The sequence below is a fragment of the Ylistrum balloti genome, unplaced genomic scaffold (genome assembly GCF_031769215.1).
Source record: "Ylistrum balloti isolate Yb309-2 unplaced genomic scaffold, AGI_CSIRO_Ybal_v1 Utg370706, whole genome shotgun sequence".
Taxonomy (NCBI): Eukaryota; Metazoa; Mollusca; class Bivalvia; order Pectinida; family Pectinidae; genus Ylistrum; species Ylistrum balloti.
Genome location: NW_026782423.1, coordinates 908,530 through 931,936, shown reverse-complemented (window position 1 = coordinate 931,936; position 23,407 = coordinate 908,530). Strand labels below are relative to the sequence as shown.

Genomic DNA, 23,407 nt, shown 5'->3' with positions numbered 1-23,407 from the left:
ACCAGCTGTCTGTGTAATGAAATGGAATTAATTATCGACTCTAACTAGCGGAGTTGGTCAACACATAACAATGACCACCACAAAACCATATTCAAGGACCTGGCGAGGCGCTCACGGACAACAATGCTTTCACTATTTAATACTCGGGGTACGATCACAATCAAACAACTAAACGAAATATAACGGCGATGATACCGCCGATAAGAGACGTCGATGATCTAATCAAACACCATCAAAGCAGGTAAGGGTGTATGTTGTACTTTCTCTAGGCTCCCGTCGCCAAGGGGAAGTGTTTGGTGACACTCGCTCGCCTACAGGGATGATCACTGCCACACTAACTAAACCGCCTGTATCACTGACATGGCTCAGTGCTAGCTCTGCCTTTCTCACTTCATGTTGTGTTTTTTGTACCTTTTACAAAAGTATTCGTTTATATGGAAGGCGGTAGTGTGTAATGTTGACAGCTATTCCCGTGGCCGAGTCTCTTTGAGCTGATGTCTCGCAATACTTTTACACCTTATAGAAAGGCTGTCATTTTTAATCAGGTGATTCTTTGAAGAACGCTGCCCAAACGCTGGGGTATCCTTTGAGGGAGAATTCACACGTAAATCAAGGAAGGTTTTTACGTTAGAACAAGAGAACGAGGAAGGTCGTATGTCAGAACTGTATAAAACTGTAGAAAACGAATCCAATTCTCGTGACGAATTAAATTTTACTTTTCTATAAAGTGAAATTTAAGAATACTTTTTCAATTTAATACTGGAATAATGATTCGACAAAATGACTCCAGCCAAACAATAGTGTTTACTTTGTGGTGAGTTATGTGTATTTGAATAGCGACGGAGCACCTTTAGTTTCAAATTTCCTTACCTGAATCACAGGGGTGTTATCCTACCTGGAGATTTACCTGGCATACCGGAGTCGCTACACAGTCTCGCTAAGGTAACTGCGTGCCTATATACTGTACATGTACAGAGCATACAGGAGACACGTAAATAAATAAATATAGCTATATGTACGTGAATGTAACCAGTGTGTCACAAATAAATATTGCTACGTGTATATGAAAATAAGCACTGACTACACACAGCGCAAACTATTTACACGCCTCGCTGTACGTAGCGAGAAGCAGCGAGAGGCTGGGGCAATGATGACAGTTTTTATGCAGAACTTAAGTCCGAATGATGTGCTATTTGAACTCTCACAAACACGGAGTTTAATTTAATACCAAAGGACCAGAGCTTTTCACTGCTTTCCAATGGAACAACGTAATGTGATGACTTGTGAATAACCAACAAACAATGGTTGAGGTTAGAATGGATATTAAATGTACGATGTCGATATTCTGTGAATAGAAATCAAAACATTTGGAGAGTACAGGAAAGTCAACTGAGTATCTGAGTATCAAAATGACTGACTTCGAGCAGACGACACCGGTGGCAACTGACACCCTGCTTCCTGGGGGTCGGGACGTTGACGCGGAAAGTGGTCATGTGGAATCAAGTATGCACACATCAGGTTTGTAGCACGCATTTTGTATGTGTACGTATGTCCCCACTGTCGTACAAGGGGGATTATTGACTGACTCATAAGATTGTATATCTGTCCTTATCTTGTATACAGCATTTCTCCGCTCTTTACTAAAAAAAAACACTAGTGTGGCTTTTAAAACATAAATATGATCAAGAATTGTCAGCATATCCCAGCCTGACCCAAACTAGATTTGGTCCCCAAGCAAAACCCAAATTGTAGTAAATACCAAAATAAGGCATAAAATAGGGTTAATGTTCCAGAATAACCCATAATAGGGTAAATACCCAGCAGGACCCATAATAGAGTAAATACCCAGCAGGACCCAAAATAGAGTAAATACCCAGCAGGACCCAAAATAGAGTAAATACCCAGCAGGACCCAAAATAGAGTAAATACCCAGCAGGACCCATAATAGAGTAAATATCCAGCAGGACCCATAATAGAGTAAATACCCAGCAGGACTCTGAATGGAGTAAATACCCAGCAGGACCCATAATAGGGTAAATACCCAGCAGGACCCAAAATAGAGTAAATACCCAAATAGAGTAAATATCCAGCAGGACCAAAATAGAGTAAATACCCAGCAGGACCCAAAATAGAGTAAATACCCAGCAGGACCCATAATAGAGTAAATACCCAGCAGGACCCATAATAGAGTAAATACCCAGCAGGCCCCTAAATAGAATAAATACCCAGCAGGAGTAAATACCCAGCAGGACCCATAATAGGGTAAATACCCAGCAGGACCCTAAATAGAGTAAATACCCAGTAGGACCCAAAATAGAGTAAATACCCCAACATAACTCAAAATAGAGTGAATACCTAGCATGACCTAGACTAGGTTAAATACCTAAGCAGGACACAAAGTAGATAAGATACCCCAGCATGACCTAGACTAGATTAAGATCCTGTAACGTCCTTACCTCGGCTAACGTCTCGGTTAGGATTATGTTACAGCAGGTTGGCCCTCGACTGATATACCCCGATCTCGCTTAGTTACAAGTAACAGAGATTTTTCTTGCACCTACTACTCTGAAAATTATTCAATCTTTCATCAGAGTTTGGCGTATTCCGTGGGAGCCTCGCAAAACCCACACAGTCTCTTCACTTTTAAACAACGTTTGCATAATGCCGCGTAAACAATGTATGCCTCACGTAAAAAAAAACACATTTTACAGTGAAAATCCTATTTATCAACAACATCAAAGATTTACAAAAACAGATAATGTAAACCACAAAGCAAATTTTTAACCGATATATACGTACGCCTACACACGGATGAATACACCAATTTGTAAAGATAATCCGCGAAAACGCACGTAGGAGTACCAGACAGATCGGGCGAGCTAGAAAGATCTAGGAAGGTTATTATGTGGGTTATCCTTGTCTGAGGGGCGAAAATAAATACCCAAGTGTGACCCATAATAGAGAGAATACCCTTACAAAACCCAAAATGGAATCAATACCCCAGCATTACCTAGACCAGATTAAATACCCCAGCATGACCTAGACCAGATTAATACCCTAGCATGACCTAGACCAGATTAAATTCCCAAGCATAACCTAGACCAGATTAAATACCCCAGCATTACCTAGACAAGATTAAATACCCCAGCATGACCTATACAAGATTAAATAACCCAGCATGACCCAGACAAGATTAAATACCCCAGCATGACCCAAACAAGATTAAATACCCCAGCATGACCTAGACAAGATTAAATACCCAAGCATGACCTAGACCAGATTAAATACCCAAGCATGACCTAGACAAGATTAAATACCCCAGCATGACCTAGACAAGATTAAATACCCCAGCATGACCTAGACAAGATTAAATACCCGAGCATGACCTAGACCAGATTAAATACCCCAGCATGACCCAGACAAGATTAAATACCCCAGCATGACATAGACAAGATAAAATACCCCAGCATGACCCAGACAAGATTAAATACCCCAGCATGACCCAGACAAGATTAAATACCCAAACATGACCAAGACAAGATTAAAAACCCCAGCATGACCTAGACCAGATTAAATACCCAAGCTTGACCTATACCAGATTAAATACCCCAGCATGACTTAGACAAAGTTAAATACCCAATCATGACCTAGACAAGATTAAAAACCCCAGAATGACCAAGACTAGATTATATACCCCAGCATTACCTAGACAAGATTATTCGATACCCCAGAATGACATAGACTAGATTAGATACCCAATCATGACCTAGACCAGATTAAATACCCCAGAATGACCAAGACTAGATTATATACCCCAGCATTACCTAGACAAGATTATTCGATACCCAAGCATGACATAGACTAGATTATTAGATACCCCAGCATGACCTAGACCAGATTACATACCCCGGCATGACCTAGACCAGATTAAATACCCCAGCATGACCTAGACTAGATTAGATACCCAATCATGACCTAGCCAAGATTAAATACCCCAGCATGACCTAGACTAGATTAAATACCCAAGCATGGCCTAGCCAAGATTAAATACCCCAGCATTACCTAGACCAGATTAATACCCAAGCATGACCTAGACCAGATTAATACCCAAGCATGACCTAGACCAGATTAAATACCCCAGCATGACCTAGACAAGATTAAATACCCCAGCATGACCTAGACAAGATTAAATACCCCAGCATGACCTAGACAAGATTAAATACCCAAGCATGACCTAGACAAGATTAAATACCCCAGCATGACCTAGACAAGATTAAATACCCCAGCATGACCTAGACAAGATTAAATACCCCAGCATGACCTAGACCAGATTAATACCCAAGCATGACCTAGACAAGATTAAATACCCCAGCATGACCTAGACCAGATTAAATACCCAAGCATGACCCAGACAAGATTAAATACCCCATTATGACCCAGACAAGATTAAATACCCCAGCATGACCTAGACAAGATTAAATACCCAAGCATGACCTAGACCAGATTAAATACCCAAGCATTACCTAGACCAGATTAATACCCAAGCATGACCTAGACCAGATTAAAGACCCCAGCATTTCCTAGACAAGATTAAATACCCAAGCATGACCTAGACAAGATTAAATACCCCAGCATGACCTAGACCAGATTAAATACCCCAGCATGACCTAGACCAGATTAAATACCCCAGACCAGATTAAATACCCCAGCATGACCTAGACAAGATTAAATACCCAAGCATGACCTAGACCAGATTAAATACCCCAGCATGACCTAGACCAGATTAAATACCCCAGCATGACCTAGACAAGATTAAATACCCAAGCATGACCTAGACAAGATTAAATACCCCAGCATGACCTAGACAAGATTAAATACCCAAGCATGACCTAGACCAGATTAATACCCAAGCATGACCTAGACAAGATTAAAAACCCCAGCACGACCTAGGCAAGATGAAATACCCAAGCATGACCAAGGCAAGATAATTAGATACCACAGCATGATCTAGACTAGATTAGATACCCCAGCATGACCTAGACAAGAGTAAATACCCATGCATGGCCTAGATTAAATTAAAAAAAAAACCCAGTATGGCCTAAACTATATGAAATAACCACGCATGCCCCATAGAATGAATATCCAAACATAACCCAATGTAGATTAAATACCCTAGCATAGCCCATAGAGTTGATACCCCAACATTACCCAAAATAAGAGTTAATACCCCAACATAACCCATAATAGAGTTAATACCCCAACATAACCCATAATAGAGTTAATACCCCAACATAACCCATAATAGAGTTAATACCCCAACATAACCCATAATAGAGTTAATACCCCAACATAACCCATAATAGAGTTAATACCCCAACATAACCCATAATAGAGTCAATATCCCAACATAACCCATAATAGAGTTAATACCCCTACATTACCCAAAATAGAGTTAATACCCCTACATTACCCAAAATAGAGTTAATACCCCAACATAACCCATAATAGAGTTAATACCCCAACATAACCCATAATAGAGTCAATATCCCAACATAACCCATAATAGAGTTAATACCCCAACATTACCCAAAATAGAGTTAATACCCCAACATAACCCATAATAGAGTTAATACGCCAACATGGCCCATAATAAACCTGGTGTAACTTGACGTTATAGTTTAAATTTCTCTGGAGTAAAATCATTGATTCTAGTATGATTCAATATTGGCTGATATCAGTAAATCGATGTATGCTGTACAAAATGCATTTAACAATAAAATGTAAAATGACCAAGAATGCCGATATATTTGCCTCTTATGGGATGAGATCTTGTGTTTTGTGCAGAAATACTCAGTTGGAGAGAAAATGGAGACATAGCGTTTTTATTATTATTTATTTATTTTAACGAAACTTCAAAATCAAATGAATTTAATTTGCGTCTGATCTGATCACTGCCACAAACATTCACGTGCCGTAAAACGTGAAAATGAAGGAACTAACCATGAATCCGGATCTGTGTTACCGAGAGTCATATTTCCGGGAAAGTCAATTGTGATTCCAGGTCTTCATTTGTTATTTTCCGGAAAAGCTAAGTATGAATCCGGGTCTGTGTTTTATTCCCGAGAAAGCTAACTGTGAGTCCGAGTCTATGCTATATTCCCGGGAAAAGTAAAAAATAATTTGAGTCTGTGTTTTATTCCCCGGAAAGCTAACTGTGAATCCGACTCTGTGTTATATTCCCCGGAATGGTAACTGTGAATCTATATTTCAGTGTTATCACCTTGAGCGTTTTGTCTGTCATTTTTTTTATTGATGTCGCATTATTTTAACACAAATTGTAGGTCACAGTGTATCAATCTAGATCGTTAGTGAACGCTGCTGATATAAATAAACAGTGATTGAACGATGCTAACAAATGTCCTGAAAGTGACCCAATGGTCTATAGATTCATATAATCCGTTACTCAAAAAGCATGTTACGATTAGTCTGATGACTCATCCATTTTCGTTTAACACTGTAACTATCACACGATCATTCATTTTGAAAAGGAATCAATGGGGATTAAGCTTGCAGCAAAATTGACAGAAAAATCCTATCAGTGTATCGTTCGGAATTACAAAATGCATAAACACCATGAATTCATAGAAAATTCATTGAATTAATCTGGTTTTTCATTCCTGGCCGTTTTGTGCTTTTACAAGTAATAAATCATAAAAACGATTATCAGCAGCGCGTTGGAGAACAACATTTTAAAAAGACTTCATTACGGAATTGTTTATATTATATCATAAATGACAGTAAAAAAGCTTGTGCGAGATCTAACATCAACAGGAGATGGAGCATACCAGAATAGCCCATGATTAACCTCCCCAGACCGCAAAGATGGCAATGCACCAACTTTGGATTTGGTCGTGTTAAACATCGGCTTTGGTCATGTAAGAACGGCGCACCTTTATTGTATAAAAACCAAGAAAAAGACTACGCAGTAGTTACCATTGGTATTCTGTGGTGGTGATTGATTTCGTTCTACACCAAATTGTGTTCCTTCTTCACAAGCCCATAATAACATTTTTTTATCCTAGTGGCTCTGCCATTCAATTTAATCTGATTGCCGCTAGCAATTTGAGAAAAGAAAATCTCTGTATTTGAACCTGAGCAGATACTATGTGATGTTTTATTACGTACTGCACGTGCATGTAATACTCAATATTCTTATCTACGATATTAAGTTATGTAGAAGGTCTATATTAATAGTGACTACACTTATCGGTGAGTGTTTATTTAATTTTGAAACAATTATTGCCAAAACAGCTATCAAAGTGATCTGTTCACATCCTACTTTCATTTATGATAAGAATGTTCCCGTGCACAAATTTCTCAGATTCTTGTCATATCTAGAGTTTCTATTTCTGGCGATTTTCGATCGTAGCCATGGTAACAACTAAGCCTATTTTTAAATAGATAATTACTTTTGACTAAATCATTCGACGCATTAACATACGTATGCGTTTTGAGGCAATTTCTTTTGTGTTGGATTATTATCCCATTTCAACACTTGAGAAAACCAGTTTGTGATTTGTGTATACTGATTGTAATAAAAACCACGAATTTTGTTATGCGTCTAAAATCAATTAATGAAAATCCTACATAAGAAAATGTTTTATAATTCACCACGTGTCTTGATTCATGGGACACTGTGTGAATCACTTGTGGGTTTAAATACGAAGTAGACGTCAGAATTACCTATAAATACCCGGCGATCAAAGGACAAGTCATGTCACGATTAACGTAATACAGCGTTCTAATATACAAATATATTGAAAACATCAATAAGTTGTACAGGTGAATCATTTTGATAAGACTTGTATGAGTCGGTCCTGCTTCCAATGGACGACAGATATGGTTGTGGACACCTAGATATGGCTTATACAGACTGTATTATCACGCGCGGACCTAATTACATGACTAGGACATAGAAATGAACTGAAATTGGCTTCATTAGTCATTGGTTCCTGTGTGAATGTCCATGATTCTATGATATGACAGGGTTGTGCCTCATTTGAAGATTGGTTACATCTTGCGGTCAACGCAATAGATACAATGAATAAATGGTGTTGGATATAGTTGGCCTTAAATCCAGATCTTCGCCTCAGGATCTCAATTATAGCGAAACGTCATTCTTATATGTTAAACAAACACTTTCTACCTAGTAATCAGTATTCTACTCTGCAGTTTGTCTGAGCGATGGCCTGGGTTAAAGTATTTTGTCCTTGAAATATCAGATTATAGAATTCCATTCTAGAGAAAATATGGTACATGTAATATATTTACATATGCGTCTGCATATCCAAGGAGACATTCGTTGTCCAGCTACGAAATCCGCGTACAAACATGGTGGTAGGTTGAGTGGTGTCATCCTTTTCATAAGTTCTTATTTATTTTTATACTTCTGCCGGAACAAGGCTTCACAAAAACAACACAAAAATAAATTTTGAGAAGAAAAAAATCTGAAACATGAATGACGGCCATGTTCAACAATACAGCGGTAATTTCATGATGTGGGTATAAAATACCATAAGATATATAATGTCCCGACAGCTGAATACGGACGGTAGATTATCATCTAAATCCTGCTCGTATCTGCTTTGCTCCGAGATGGACGCCAATCATCTTAAGTTTTCACAGAATGTGCAGCCTTGATAGGTCTCCGATAGACTTATTACACGTGAAGCTGCAATGATTTAACATAGGATATGTGAGAAACTCCATGGATATTCTAAATCTTTGTAGTTCCTGTAATACATCTGATAGATCAATAGTCATAGACATTAATTGTGAAAAACAAATAAAGCAGACAATATTCACGGGAAAATATATTTTTGTCACGATACATATCTTAATTGTACAACTTCCTTATCGTACCTGTCGCCAGCAGATATGCTATTTTATGAAGTCTATGATGTGAAGTATTTTATCTCACAATCTAAATGTATATAATCTACGTCAATGTGACATTGCTTTTAATACAAGAATCCATTCAGGTGCATCCCATCTATGTTGTCTGTGGTTGCATAATCCATAGCGCAATATACTCCTCAGTACGATGACATTCACAGCATTATATACTTCTCAGTACGATTACATTCACAGCATTATATACTCCTCAGTTCATTGACATTCACAGCGCTATATACTCCTCAGTACGATGATATTCACAGCACTATATACTCCTCAGTGCGATGACATTCATGGTGTAATATACTCCTCAGTTCATTGACATTCACAGCGTTATATACTCTTCAGTTCATTGACATTCATAGCGTTATATACTTCTCAGTACGATGACATTCATAGCCCAATATACTCCTCAGTACGATGACATTCATTGCGTAATATACTCCTTAGTATGATGACATTCACAGCGCTATATACTCCTCAGTATGATGACATTCATTGCGTAATATACTCCTTAGTATGATGACATTCACAGCGCTATATACTTCTTAGTACGATGACATTCACGGTGTTATATACTCCTCAGTACGATGACATTCACGGTGTTTTATACTCCTCAGTGCGATGACATTCACGGTGTTATATACTCCTCAGTACGATGACATTCACGGTGTAATGTACTCCTCAGTACGATGACATTCACATTCACGGACGTATTAATTCAATAAATCATTTACTGGGAAAGCATCTCATGCTTTCAGCACTTGACCTGTACACTGCTAGTATGAAACATCTTTCCAAACCGCTCCCCTACCTCTACCCCCTAAAATAATGTCGTAAACAAAACAAGAGGTCTCTGGGCAATAATGGCCTGGTACTATACAGCCACCCCTACGCCCCACCCCACCCCTTCATAAAAAAATGTCCCGAGATCATTTCAAGCAAATTTTAGCTAAATTCCAGTGGAAGAAATAGAGAAGAAATTCAAAATATGTATTCTTTGTTCAGGAAAACGGTGAGCGGTTATCATGGCTGCTTTGGTAAACTTTGTTATCAGGTTAAAATAAACATCGCTTTTTTCAGTATCAGTTCCTTAATTTTTCCACCATGATGACTTAGTGGAACTGTCGAAACCGTTCCGGTTAGATGACTAAGCAAGTAAACTATTACTGTGCGTAAGACAATCGAGAGTTAAAACAGTGAAAAAAGGATTTACATTTTAACAAGAAGTTGGGCTTTCAATTTTGCATACAATGTTATCATCATTTAAAACCTGGACAGTAATCAACAAAAGTGTTTTCCACGCATTCTTAATTAAGGTGCCAAAATTAAGTTATCTATTCAAATGAAATTTGTGTTTACTACAACTAATTGATAATGTTGTACACGAAATAGGAAATAACCTGGTTCCTGTGGTAATTTAGAGGCTGTAGACACCATATTGAGGTCACCGCAGTTACGTCTGTGACCACAGGGTGTTTACGATAATGTACATTCAAATCTTCAAAGTTGGTGGAGAACATGCTTCTGGCTAAACGACACTCTCGATGTGACAGCTATAAGTACGTACATTGCTGTAAAAAACACAAGTTGTTGACATCGAATATGACAGGATTTCACGATTTGTGATGATAAAAGGATAACGCCCCTCTGTTCGCTCCGTGGTTGATACGGAAAGTTTTATACAAGTGTATATACCTTATTGTCAAATAAATTGAGATTTCAGATATATATTACAATATGGAAACCTTATATACTATTTAGACCTGTGTCATTATTAAGGTCTAGTCATACACCTTGTCCTCATTGTTTTTTCTTTGAATTTACTTCCTTAATTCATCTTTGTCTTTGTGAACGTTTCATTGTTCTTATAACTTGCTGATCTCTTTCCTTTCTTCCTCTTTCTCCTCGCTATAAATATCTATATGTCTCGTTGCGTCTCTTTCTCCTTGCTATAAATATCTATATGTCTCGTTGCGTCTCTTTCTCCTCGCTATAAATATCTATATGTCTCGTTGCGTCTCTTTCTCCTCGCTATAAATATCATTATGTCTCGTTGCGTCTCTTTCTCCTCGCTATAAATATCTATATGTCTCGTTGCGTCTCTTTCTCCTTGCTATAAATATCTATATGTCTCGTTGCGTCTCTTTCTCCTCGCTATAAATATCTATATGTCTTGTTCCGTCTCTTTCTCCTTGATATAAATATCTATATGTCTTGTTCCGTCTCTTTCTCCTTGCTATAAATATCTATATGTCTCTTTGCGTCTCTTTCTCCTTGCTATAAATATCTATATGTCTCGTTGCGTCTCTTTCTCCTCGCTATAAATATGTATATGTCTCGTTGCGTCTCTTTCTCCTTGCTATAAATATCTATATGTCTCGTTGTGTCTCTTTCTCCTTGATATAAATATCTATGTCTCGTTGCGTCTCTTTCTCTTCTCCTCCCTATAAATATCTATATGTCTCGTTGCGTCTCTTTCTCCTCGCTATAAATATCAATATGTCTCGTTGCGTCTTGTTCTCCTTGCTATAAATATCTATATGTCTCGTTGCGTCTCTTTCTCCTCGCTATAAATATCTATATGTCTCGTTGTGTCTCTTTCTTTCTTCCTATAAATATCTATGTCTTGTTCCGTCTCTTTCTCCTTGATATAAATATCTATGTCTCGTTGCGTCTCTTTCTCTTCTCCTCCCTATAAATATCTATATGTCTCGTTGCGTCTCTTTCTCCTTGTCTATATGTCTTTGCTCTCTTACGCTATAAATATCTATATGTCTCTTTCTCCTCGCTATAAATATCTATATGTCTCGTTGTGTCTCTTTCTTTCTTCCTATAAATATATATGTCTCGTTGCGTCTCTTTCTCCTCGCTATAAATATCATGTCTCGATGATGTTACCAGTTGTCATGTTTATTTCTTTAAAACTCTCCTCTTTGCTGATAAAATCAAATTTCATGAAAGCCCAACATCTCGCTGCCTTTTCTGAGCTCTCGCCGATCCATTAATAATTTAAAACCACATACAACCCACAAAAAGTGCATTCCTAACTCAATTCAATAACTAATTATAGGCAATCAAAAATCGATATTAGAAATGAAACGTTTTTCTTTACACGGTTTTTTGTCAATGATTCGATGTCTATTTAATAGTTTGGTTGCTGCTATTTTGAACGTTTTTTCCATAAAATGAAGACTTCCATCACGTGCATTTTCGTTCGATATTTTTTCTTCATTGCTTAGCTTTTAACAGTGCTGCTTCGATTGACATCTCTCATACCGAACACAAAATTCCACTTCCGAAAAACCCAATCAATTCAAGTGTTTCCTATTTTTGTATCATTCGTTTTTTTTTCATTGAAAATGTTTGGCAAGGTTTCCAATTTCCTGCTGACGTCACACAGCGTTAAACGGGAATTAATTAATAATTTTGTTTTCCGTACGTTCATACACGTGTTCGTTCCATCTTTTAATATGAATGTATAACTAAAGGTCAGATGTTATGATGGAGTTTCCTTATGTGGTTCTACTCTATCTAATTATTTAATGAGAGATGTTATTCACTTGTCTTTTCTATAGTCCTTTAACATACGTGTACGATCTTTGTTAGGATACAATTAGGAATAGCTTATATCTTAATAAGTTCTACTGAGTTATAGGTAAGACTGTCTACGACTGCAATTCCGGGCGTCTATTCAAAGACACTGTGTCTATTAAGTAAATAACAAATGAGACCACGTAGGTTGTTTAGCATTTATTTATTTGTTTTCCTATTCGATTTTTTAATTAGACGTTATACTGAATGTTTTTAATTTATCGTGTAACGACATGGTTACCTTATGTTCACGTTAGATATGGCATCGGTGTTCTCAATATCTATAGGCTTTTTTTTTAAATTTGAACTTAAAATGGTAATAAATCGGTACGAGAAAACATTGATCAGCATGGCGTGTATGGCGAAATTTGATATTGTTTTCTTAGAATATTTACCGTTAATTCTGCGTCACACCTGAGACCCAGTGACACGATCCTTGTCGGTTTTCTAGATCTTACATTGTGTGGAATTTGTTCTCGCAGATCTTACCACAACAATGGCCAGAGAACAGACGGTATATGACGAGTCGTCATCACAAATATTAGATTCTAATACTCATCTCTTACACGTGACTTAACGAAAGATACAGAAACAAATGTATTGACAAAAGAAAATGAAAGATACATTTCACGCATACAGATGGATTTATTAAATACACTTTGGAAGCTAATAAGACATAAAGCTTATTTAAATATCAGTTCAATGACGCACGTTGCGTACTTGTAATAGTATCATAAAATTAAAATAACACGAAGCGAAATTGTGGCTGGCTGAGGACTCCATTGTGACGTTATCGCTATTTGACGTCTGAAGATTCTTTTTAGTATGGTCCCTACGGCATAAGCACTACAAATTAGGCTAAATTGTTTGGCGGACGACATTTCAAATCCAAAATACGTTGTACATCGTATATGGTCTTTAACAGTTCGATAGTTACGTGTTTACTGTTCTACATGTCTGAATTTAGCGTCGAGCAACAAATTCAGGTTCTCAAAGGACTGCTCCTACTGCAGTGGTAACATTTCAAGGGCCCGTTGATAATACCAGTTTTGTGAAAAGTTATGGGCCATGTATAGTGGCATGGCATTTTGTTGGTCTATCAAAATGACACCAGTATAAATACATATATTTCAATGTTACATGTTCAACTTCAAACAGGTATAGTATAGAACCATTTGACTGACCCAAGCAAGGCATAGCCATGGAGAAAAGCCCATAGCACCTTCCTCATACATGCAAACAAATGCTAAATCAAAAGGCCTAACACCGAGTCGCTGCCAGGGGAGACAATGAGAGGGAACCAATTGTTTGTGAAGAAAAGAGATTAAGGACGTTCGTTCTTCCCTATCAAATAGAGAAATGACATATATCTTTATGTTACATATCTACATATAAACAGAAGCCTGTTATTACAAGTTGCAGCTCTTTAACTCGACAAGAACATACCAAAATGGTTTAAAATAACAGCGCAGTTTTACATAAAGGAAATGGTTCGGTTTCATTATTCATAGTGTATAACTGAATTCATGACTGACTTTATGGGTTGCCTTAAGTTATCAGGTTTTGGGTTTTGTTGTCTCATTATAAATAATGCATGTGGCGGGAGGGGGGGACTAAAATATGTTTGAGGAGTCTGGAGTCGTCATAAAATGTCAATGGAGATTTTCAGGCCTAATGCTATAGTTTATTATGAAAGACATTCAAACTTTAAAGTACAAAAATAAATAAAAATAAAAACACGACGTTTTAGTAATGGTATTGACATTGCATTATCGAATCGACTTAGGTAATGTTTTATTTCGAAAACATAAAATAATTTCTCATATGAATGCACTTTTGCAATGTAACCGCCTATTAATGATATTTCTAGTGTGTTAATGGTTCTCGCCATAAATACTACCATTTCCCACACGCTGACAAATACGGATATTGAAACAAATATTATATTTAGGTTTGATTAATTATTGATCCGATGCATTGGAAAGTCATCAGGGATCAGATTGCAACATACTGAGGTCACGTGATTTTTTACCATGTAGAGGAAGATGTTTTACTTAGAAGTCGCTCGGGGATAAGGGTTCTACTTTTGTCACGCATTCATATTGCATGAACAAAACATATTTTCTAATATCAATGGAACGTTGTACTCGATGCCATAGTTTAAACATTAAATTCTAGACTAATCAATAACGTCATAGATAGAAGCCAGTAATGATAGTGAGGAAACCAAAAATCTCATAAAACACGAAACAGGAAGCTGGCTTTCATAGGCTTTGCCAATTGCCTAATTCCTTTTGCTTTAAAATCCTGGCAATAAATTTATTCCGAAATGGAATGGTATCTTGAAAATGTCTAAGTATCTTGTAGCAATGTTAAAGGAGGGCGTTTCGGATTGGCGAGGCATCCCACTTATGACAGAATGACTTCGCTGGCTAATCTCGTGTGTCGCCAACTCACGTCTAGACTCCTCTTAATCTCTCGGGATTTGGAAACACCACGAAAACCCATAACTATAGATATCCTGTAGAATTTCCTGGTGTAATCAAGGCATCGGTTCGTGATCCTTGATTTATTTCATATTGCTTCATGTTCGATGTTTTCCTCGAGTTACACTCCAATGCAGTTTTAATTGGTCGGGCTTTGGAACTGATGCAGTATTACGTTCAATGGACGCTACAAATATATATATATATATATATATATATATATATATATATATATATATGTGTGTGTGTATATATGTGTGTATACAGCAAATAAATAAATAAAATTATGTGTGTGTATAAAATAAATAAATAAAATAAAATAAATAAATAAATAAATAAAATAAATAAATAAATAAATAAATAAATAAATAAAATAAATAAATAAATAAATAAAATAAATAAATCAAATACCTCTGCAATGCTATTTCGATATTTAAGTAGTTAATAGTAAAACGATTGTGTTTGAAGAAGGATATTATTCAATTTATCCAAAACCAGATTCATTCCCGTACTTTTATGATGTTACTTTAAAGGACAAGGATTTGATCAAACAATTGGTTATCAGCATGTAAATCGTTTGGAAATAAAAGTATATACACAATGACTAGGTTATATAGTCGTCATCGTTATTGTCTATGATATTTATGCATTGTATACAAACGCACTTGAGCTCTCTAACGAGCTACTAGACGCAAAAATTGATTCTTATGTCTTAAGTAATACAATTCAGTCATCTCTAAGACAAAAAAGGCGACGTATTGGCAGAGAGACAATGTCATAGTATTGATAATGTTTTAAACGAAAGATCCAGCTTCAATATAGGTACATTTTAAAAATATATAACCCGTGAATACATATCTTGTCCTGTTTCAAGTCGGAGATCTGAACAGAAAAGGAAGACTATTTCTGTAACAGCTAAACAAACGAGTAGAATTAACGTAAAGTTTGGCGTAGTATAAAAACAAGTAAGCTCTCACATAAGACCAGCTCCGGTAGTAAATTCTCAGATACTATTTACATGTATGAACATCAAAGCATGTATTTGCCATCACAATGAAATACACAAACGATATAGGATTTTTCATCTTTGAAAGCATCTGTCATTTCTGTCGAGAGCCAGTCTCTAAATAGAAGTTCAATTTTTTCAGAAAAATATCACATGATTCTTTAGATCTTTTTTCTGCATATTCTGTTGTTGACAAACGGTATCGATTTGATTCAAGGTTCTGCTGACGTTTTTAAGTAACTTTAACCGTTTGACATGTGGGTCAGCTCTAATCTGACATGTTTTGGCTAGGTCCGTTAATTAGTCTTACCGATCGTGTCTGAGCGGGACTACATTGTACACGAAGCAATCCGTCAAACAACTTTACACATTCAATTTTGGAATTTAGATGGAAATGTTTCCTGGCGGATATTACTGGAAAAACTAGGTTGAAGTAAATAGTGTAAGCATGATAGAATAGGTCACAGTGATATGATGTATAAATGGACTATTACAGGTAACTTTCGATATCAATGTAGTGAGACGATGTACTGACACAGTTTGCCGTAACACTTCGTCAATGAGCTATCTATTGCTAAAATTTTGAACTTTGGACAAAGAGGAATGATCAGGTTTTTCTAGTTTTCGAGTTTTCCGAGTCTTTATTACTTAGTTAAGTGCGTCAAAGTACTTCAAGTTAAAAGGATATTCAAGTTTTCCAAGTTCGACTGTTGTTTAAAGAAATTATCAAAGGTTCCATAAGCCAACCCATTAAACCTGATTGGCATCACAAGCGGCTCATAATGTCTACCTTGGAGGGCCTAGTGGCAGGACCCGAAAAGGTTGCTGGTTGCATTTTTAGTTTCAATCAATTTTCTCTGTAACGAACAGTCTGATTTCGATCACATAACAATGATACCCTGTAGGTGAAGATGAAAATGCTTACTCGGCAAAATGTTGGAAAAGTATTTTTAGATCGGTATTCTGTCCGGGTACGATGGATGCAGTATACATCAATGTTGTATCACACCATTCTAAAAATAGTTATATGTTTTCCTTAATCAATCACACCTGTCTGTAATCAGTTCACTAACTTGAGATAAACACTATATGTGACTCTAGTCTGACAATGTATTGACCTGATAGATGTCGGGCATGTTTTGTTAATATGATAATACAAACTTTATGTATTTTTACAACAAGTGCGAAACAAGCTTTTCGCTTATAAAAAGTCATTCTTGCTGATCCGAATGGAAGCACGTATTGTCTCTGATAATTCAATATCACATTTAGATTGATAAACATAGCCATGAATTCACCAGACCTATACCATCAATTGCTTAATCACAAAACAATCCTCTGTCAAAAATGGATAAACGAGGATTAACTACCATTGTGTCACTTAAGATTGTAACTGAGTCGATATCACACCTCCTTGTGGATGAGTTATACCAAAATATAAAATAGGAAAAGACAAATAGTAAACTTATTATCTTCTTAATTTGTGTGTTTATATTGGTAATGTATCAACATGTTGTTAATATAATGGATATTTTGACAGCCATATGTTTTATTGTTTCAGATAAGTCCCGGAATACAAGTCTGTGTACCATAGTGATCGGTGCATATGAGGAATCAGAGGATTTGATGACCTTTATTTCACAGGTGTTCTCCGCCATAGACCATACAGGTAAATCATTTATAAATGGTCTCCTTCATAGACCATACAGTATGTCATTTATAGGTGGTCTCCGCCATTGACCATACAGGTAAATCATTTATAGGTAGTCTCCGCCATAGACCATACAGGTAAATCATTTATAGATGGTCTCCACCATTGACCATACAGGTAAATCATTTATAGGTAGCCTTCACCATAGACCATACAGGTAAATCATTTATAGGTAGTCTCCGCCATAAAACATACAGGTAAATCATTTATAGGTAGTCTCCTCCATAGACCATACAGGTAAATCATTTATAGGTAGTCTCCGCCATAGACCATACAGGTAAATCATTTATAGGTAGTCTCCGCCATGGACCATACAGGTAAATCATTTATAGGTAGTCTTCACCATAGACCATACAGGTAAATCATTTATAGGTAGTCTCCGCCATAAAACATACAGGTAAATCATTTATAGGTAGTCTCCTCCATAGACCATACAGGTAAATCATTTATAGGTAGTCTCCGCCATAGACCATACAGGTAAATCATTTATAGGTAGTCCCCGCCGTAGACCATACAGGTATGTCATTTATAGGTAGTCTCCGCCATAGACCATACAGGTAAATCATTTATAGGTAGTCTCCGCCATGGACTATACAGGTAAATCATTTATAGGTAGTCTTCACCATAGACCATACAGGTAAATCATTTATAGGTAGTCTCCGTCATAGACCATACAGGTAAATCATTTATAGGTAGTCTCCGCCATGGACCATACAGGTAAATCATTTATACGTAGTCTCCGTCGTAGACCATACAGGTAAATCATTTATAGGTAGTCTCCGCCATGGACCATACAGGTAAATCATTTATAGGTAGTCTTCCCCATAGACCATACAGGTAAATCATTTATAGGTAGTCTCCGTCATAGACCATACAGGTAAATCATTTATAGGTAGTCTCCGTCATAGACCATACAGGTAAATCATTTATAGGTAGTCTCCGCCATGGACCATACAAGTATATCATTTATAGGTAGTCTCCGCCATGGACCATACAGGTAAATCATTTATAGATGGTCACCGCTATAGACCATACAGGTAAATCATTTATAGGTAGTCTCCGTCATAGACCATACAGGTAAATCATTTATAGGTAGTCTCCGTCATAGACCATACAGGTAAATCATTTATAGGTAGTCTCCGCCATGGACCATACAAGTATATCATTTATAGGTAGTCTCCGCCATGGACCATACAGGTAAATCATTTATAGGTAGTCTTCACCATAGACCATACATGTAAGTCATTTATAGATGGTCACCGCTATAGACCATACAGGTATATCATTTATAGATGGTCTTCACCATGGACCATACATGTATATTATATATATGTAGTCTCTGCCATAGACATATTTACCTTTATAGATGGTCTTCTACAATGACTATTAAGACATATCAGTGATAACATTTATACATTCTACTGACCTGTTGGTAAGAGATCCCCGGTGAATTGTTGATTTTCTATGACTTTTAATGGACATTTGACAAACAGGTGGAAATTCGCTGCCGAATATAAAATGTGAGACTTCTGCCTGTTGCCTTTGTCTTTAAAAAAATCGTTTTGGCTTCCTTGACACTTTTGGTTTGATTATAAAAATGACAATATTTCATTGATATTGCGTCAGTAATATAGATATCGTCTTCTAGCTTGAGCAAAGGTGCGAAGGCAAGATTTCCATTATATTCATACAACAGATTGTGTAATGTTCTATAGAGAGTCACACTTACCGATTTGAGGATATGTAATCTTCTGAGATGTTTGACAATGAAATTAAAGCAACAAATTTTCTATGACAAATGTTGGAAGAGATGACGGGTTCGATATAATTACATTTCTTAAGGTCGAGATGTATGTTTCGGAGGAGGTTATTGTTTCCAATAAATATGTTCTACATTATCAAGAAACGGAAACATTTCCACAACATTGGAATTACCACGAATGGAGCGATATAATTTTCTGATGAAAAACAGAAGCAGCATTCCAATAGATGTATAGCCAACATCAGGGAGAGCTATACAAGCAAACAGAATTAAATACATAAATAATTCATTATAATTGTGTGTAATTTTCAACGACAGAAGAAAATTTTAAGTGCTGTCGTTTTATATTTCTACAATTATCAAGTTGTTTACTGAGAATCAATGATAAATGTTTCTAATAATTTTCCATTCTTGCAGCTTTTGGATATACAGTGTCTGCATGCAGTTTTATAATCGGTCTCCTGGCTATTGTATTAGGTAAGTTATGCATCCAGCTGGTAAAATATTTTGTCATGTTTCCGCCAACATGTACATAGCTATTAAATAGTTGGGGTTTTTTTTTTTTACATTTTCCTAACATAATCACCACAAAAAATGTATGTTTCATATCAATTTCATCCTTACTGTATATACCCAATGTCAAATTATCCGATTATTGCACAAAATAATTCATAAGTGACTAGAAATTTCCTCTACAAAGGATTGTACAGTGGGCACATAGAGGTTATCAACTTTAAACAATTACATCAACATGTCAACATATTTAAACTTCAAACTCAAATTCAATAAAACTAGGGCAAAATATGAACAAAAGAATTATTTACATTGTGATTTCAGAATTAGAAGGATCAGAACCCGATGAAGACGAATGCCGATGATTGGAAACGTAGAACCAAATAAGTAGCCAAGCCTCAATATAGAGTCTTTTCGTCCTTGTAGAACTCGTCTTTCATCCTAAGGGCCTAAATTGCTGCAACCAAGGCAGTAATAAAAGGAAAATCAAAATAGGTCAATTTATGTCAAGAAGCAGAAAAGAAGATGTGTAATAAATCAAAGGAATTTTAATTCTAAATTATTCTTAAAAATCGCGTCTGTATATTCTTTACCTTGTCACTATTCGAATGAATTAAAACATAACATGCAGGTTGTGACAAACGTCTGGGACTGAAGACCAATAGCAGTGTCTACAGACCTGTCTTCTGGCTTCCTTTATCATTAGAAACTTCAAAATTACAACCAGAAAATACCGTTCGGTCAACTAGATCGGAATTTAATCTTAAAATTGATGAAATGTAGGAAAAAACCAAGAGTAAAAAAAATCTTCCGCTCTATCAACGACACAAGACTTTTAATTCATTTCAAGTTAAACAAACTAAAGGCATGATAATGAACGTTGAACACATCCAACTTAAGTATTCTTCAATTAAATATCGTGGATCCAGGTATTGAAAGATGTCCGTCAGGCTTGAAACCCTGATTATAACTCATTGCCCTGAAACTGATGTTTATTCATTGTCGATGCTGCCAAGTTCATAGTTGTAATCTTAAAGCATTGACTACTGTTGTGTTGTCTGAGACCATGGACTGCTGTTGTGTTGTCTGAGACCATGGACTACTGTTCTATGGTCTGTGGCCTTGACCTCCTTTTGTGTGATCCAAGACCTTAATTATCAATCTATTATCTTTTTTAGGTATTCTGCGTTACGGTGCTTGTCCCTGTGAACCATGCGTCCCTATGTTCTTGGCTGTTGGAGGATGCGCACTCATGTTGCGAGCAATTTGTAAAATATTAAGTTGGTGTTGTAATAGACGAAAGACATGTGACGAGACAGAACCGGATGTACTTCAAACTCTCCATAGCATACTAGGAATTCTGGTTTTGTTTTGGACCATACCAGGTATTTTTTTCTTGAATGCATTTAAAACAATATAGCAACATCGTCTCAAATTTCGGTTAGTCCACCGTTCAATATATTTGTATTGCGTGATCTTACACTCCGTTTAACCTAAACATAAATATGTAGATGTCAACGTCATGTCCGTTATCCAGTGTAACACGAGATATCATCAACATAATATTATTGCTTAAGGATTGTGCGTTAAATTGAGATGATTAAGCCTGCATGGAACACGTGTGAAAGCGTCTATCATGGTCTACAGAGCTCAGTCAACGCTCAATCATCCCTGTCAGTTCAATTTCTGTATTAGTTTCAAAGTCTTAGAGTAAGCAGTTTATCATATACGTCTTACATCGATTGTGATATATGACTCATTGTTAATGGATGACAGCAGGAAAATAGGTGTCAAGTTAAGGGGCTTCATATTGATGGTCTGTTTTCTATACAACATAATGAACATTCATATCAAGTTATGGTTAGAAAACATTTGATCTAAATCTGGAAAATTTGACCCCCAAATTGTACAATATAAAATACAGAAAAGGATCATCGATACATGTAAATCAAAATGATGCAGGACATCGATGATTTTTTTCGGAGAATAGTATAACAACATCCTCATACCTAATTAGGCATTTCGGTAAACATCTACCAGACCCAAATCCTGGTAAAGGGGTGTCACTATGAGAATATATGTTTTATTTCACAATACTGTCTATATTTGGTGTTGTTCAATGACTGGTAGAAATAAAAACGATTTTTGCGAAATGAAATCAGATTCTATTAATGATAAATGTCTCGCATTATAATTGGACATCATTTTCAAGCTTGCATCTCCTCCCATTGTTTTAGAATATGTCATGGTTTCATACTTGGCAAAATAACATTAGAACCAATATCCCTTGTTGTCTGTGTGTGAAGCTAGCGATGTAATACATGACAGCAAAAGAAACAGCTCTCTGTGCCATCAGATACGTGATACAGATAGTGTAGCAATGTAGATGTTTATGTTCTATGTTAAACGTCTGAGAAATAGAATAGAGAACTTGTGTCAAATGTAAAAAAAAAAATGTAAAAAAGACACATTTCTACTCTATAAAAAGATATATTTCTATGGTTGTGTTAGACAAATTTTGGTCAATGTCTTCTTAACGGAAAAAAAAGAAAATCATATTCATTCAGGAGTCTTAGTTATTCGTTTCAGATAATCCATGGAATTAAAAAGATACTAGACACGGCGATTTTTGGTGTAGAATTACTGATGTGTATTCTTACTTAGCAAAACAGAAATATGGATCTATGATCTATCTTCAGTTTCATTAGTTTCTGTTTGTGTCTTTTGCTTAAGTATTACGTCAGGACTATGGCCAATTGTTATTGCCTTTGATTAATTAATTGCGCTGTTTTTTGGTTTATTACATCGAAAACTTAAAGACATCGTACTCAAGATCCAGAAATTGATATTTGCATGAAGCTGAATAATATGATTCAATATAATGTTGGAATGTTCCTTGCGAAGGGAGACAGTATGATAACAATGATGATTATCGATATTTCATTCCGTATATACTTTCTCTATATGATTATACTCAGATAGTTACGACTAATATCATTTAATTGTGTAATATATGTAACATGCTTTCTATTTTATTACAGGGATTGTTTGGATATTTGGTATAATCCACAAGGTGGACACTGGTCACGCCGAAAGCGATAATTACTGTGACTATGTATTGTACTGGTTTACAGTGTCGTTCCTTGGTATTATCTTTTTTGTGTTGCTACTCCAGTCCTCGCTACTCATCGCCATGTGTATCGTCCACAACTATATGTACACTCACGCAGACTACTCAAACTTTGACAACGACGACAACGAAACCGACGGAACAATTGAAGACCACCAACTGTCTTCAGAGGGCACAGTATGACGGGTTGATTATCAGCGTGTTTCGGGTTAGCTATTATGTCTTCAGAAAACGCAGTATGTCGGGATGA

The 23,407-nt window shown here is 36.4% G+C and overlaps 1 protein-coding gene across 1 annotated transcript; it reads left to right on the top strand.

Annotated features, from left to right (window-relative positions):
* The first annotated feature begins 1,409 nt into the window (after window positions 1-1,409).
* Window positions 1,410-23,340, top strand: LOC132557640 (transmembrane protein 272-like). The gene is made up of 5 exons (XM_060222160.1): window positions 1,410-1,518; window positions 17,603-17,710; window positions 19,932-19,991; window positions 21,206-21,412; window positions 23,069-23,340. The coding sequence occupies exons 1-5, from the start codon at window positions 1,410-1,412 to the stop codon at window positions 23,338-23,340; spliced, it is 756 nt and encodes a 251-aa protein (XP_060078143.1).
* Window positions 23,341-23,407: the final 67 nt, after the last annotated feature.

Coding starts and splice junctions, on each gene's coding strand:
- LOC132557640 (XM_060222160.1), top strand. CDS start 1,410: ATGACTGACTTCGAGCAGACGACACCGGTGGCAACTGACACCCTGCTT. Junction 17,711..19,931: donor CTCCGCCATAGACCATACAG/GTAAATCATTTA, acceptor CCATTCTTGCAG/CTTTTGGATATACAGTGTCT. Junction 21,413..23,068: donor TTTGTTTTGGACCATACCAG/GTATTTTTTTCT, acceptor ATTTTATTACAG/GGATTGTTTGGATATTTGGT.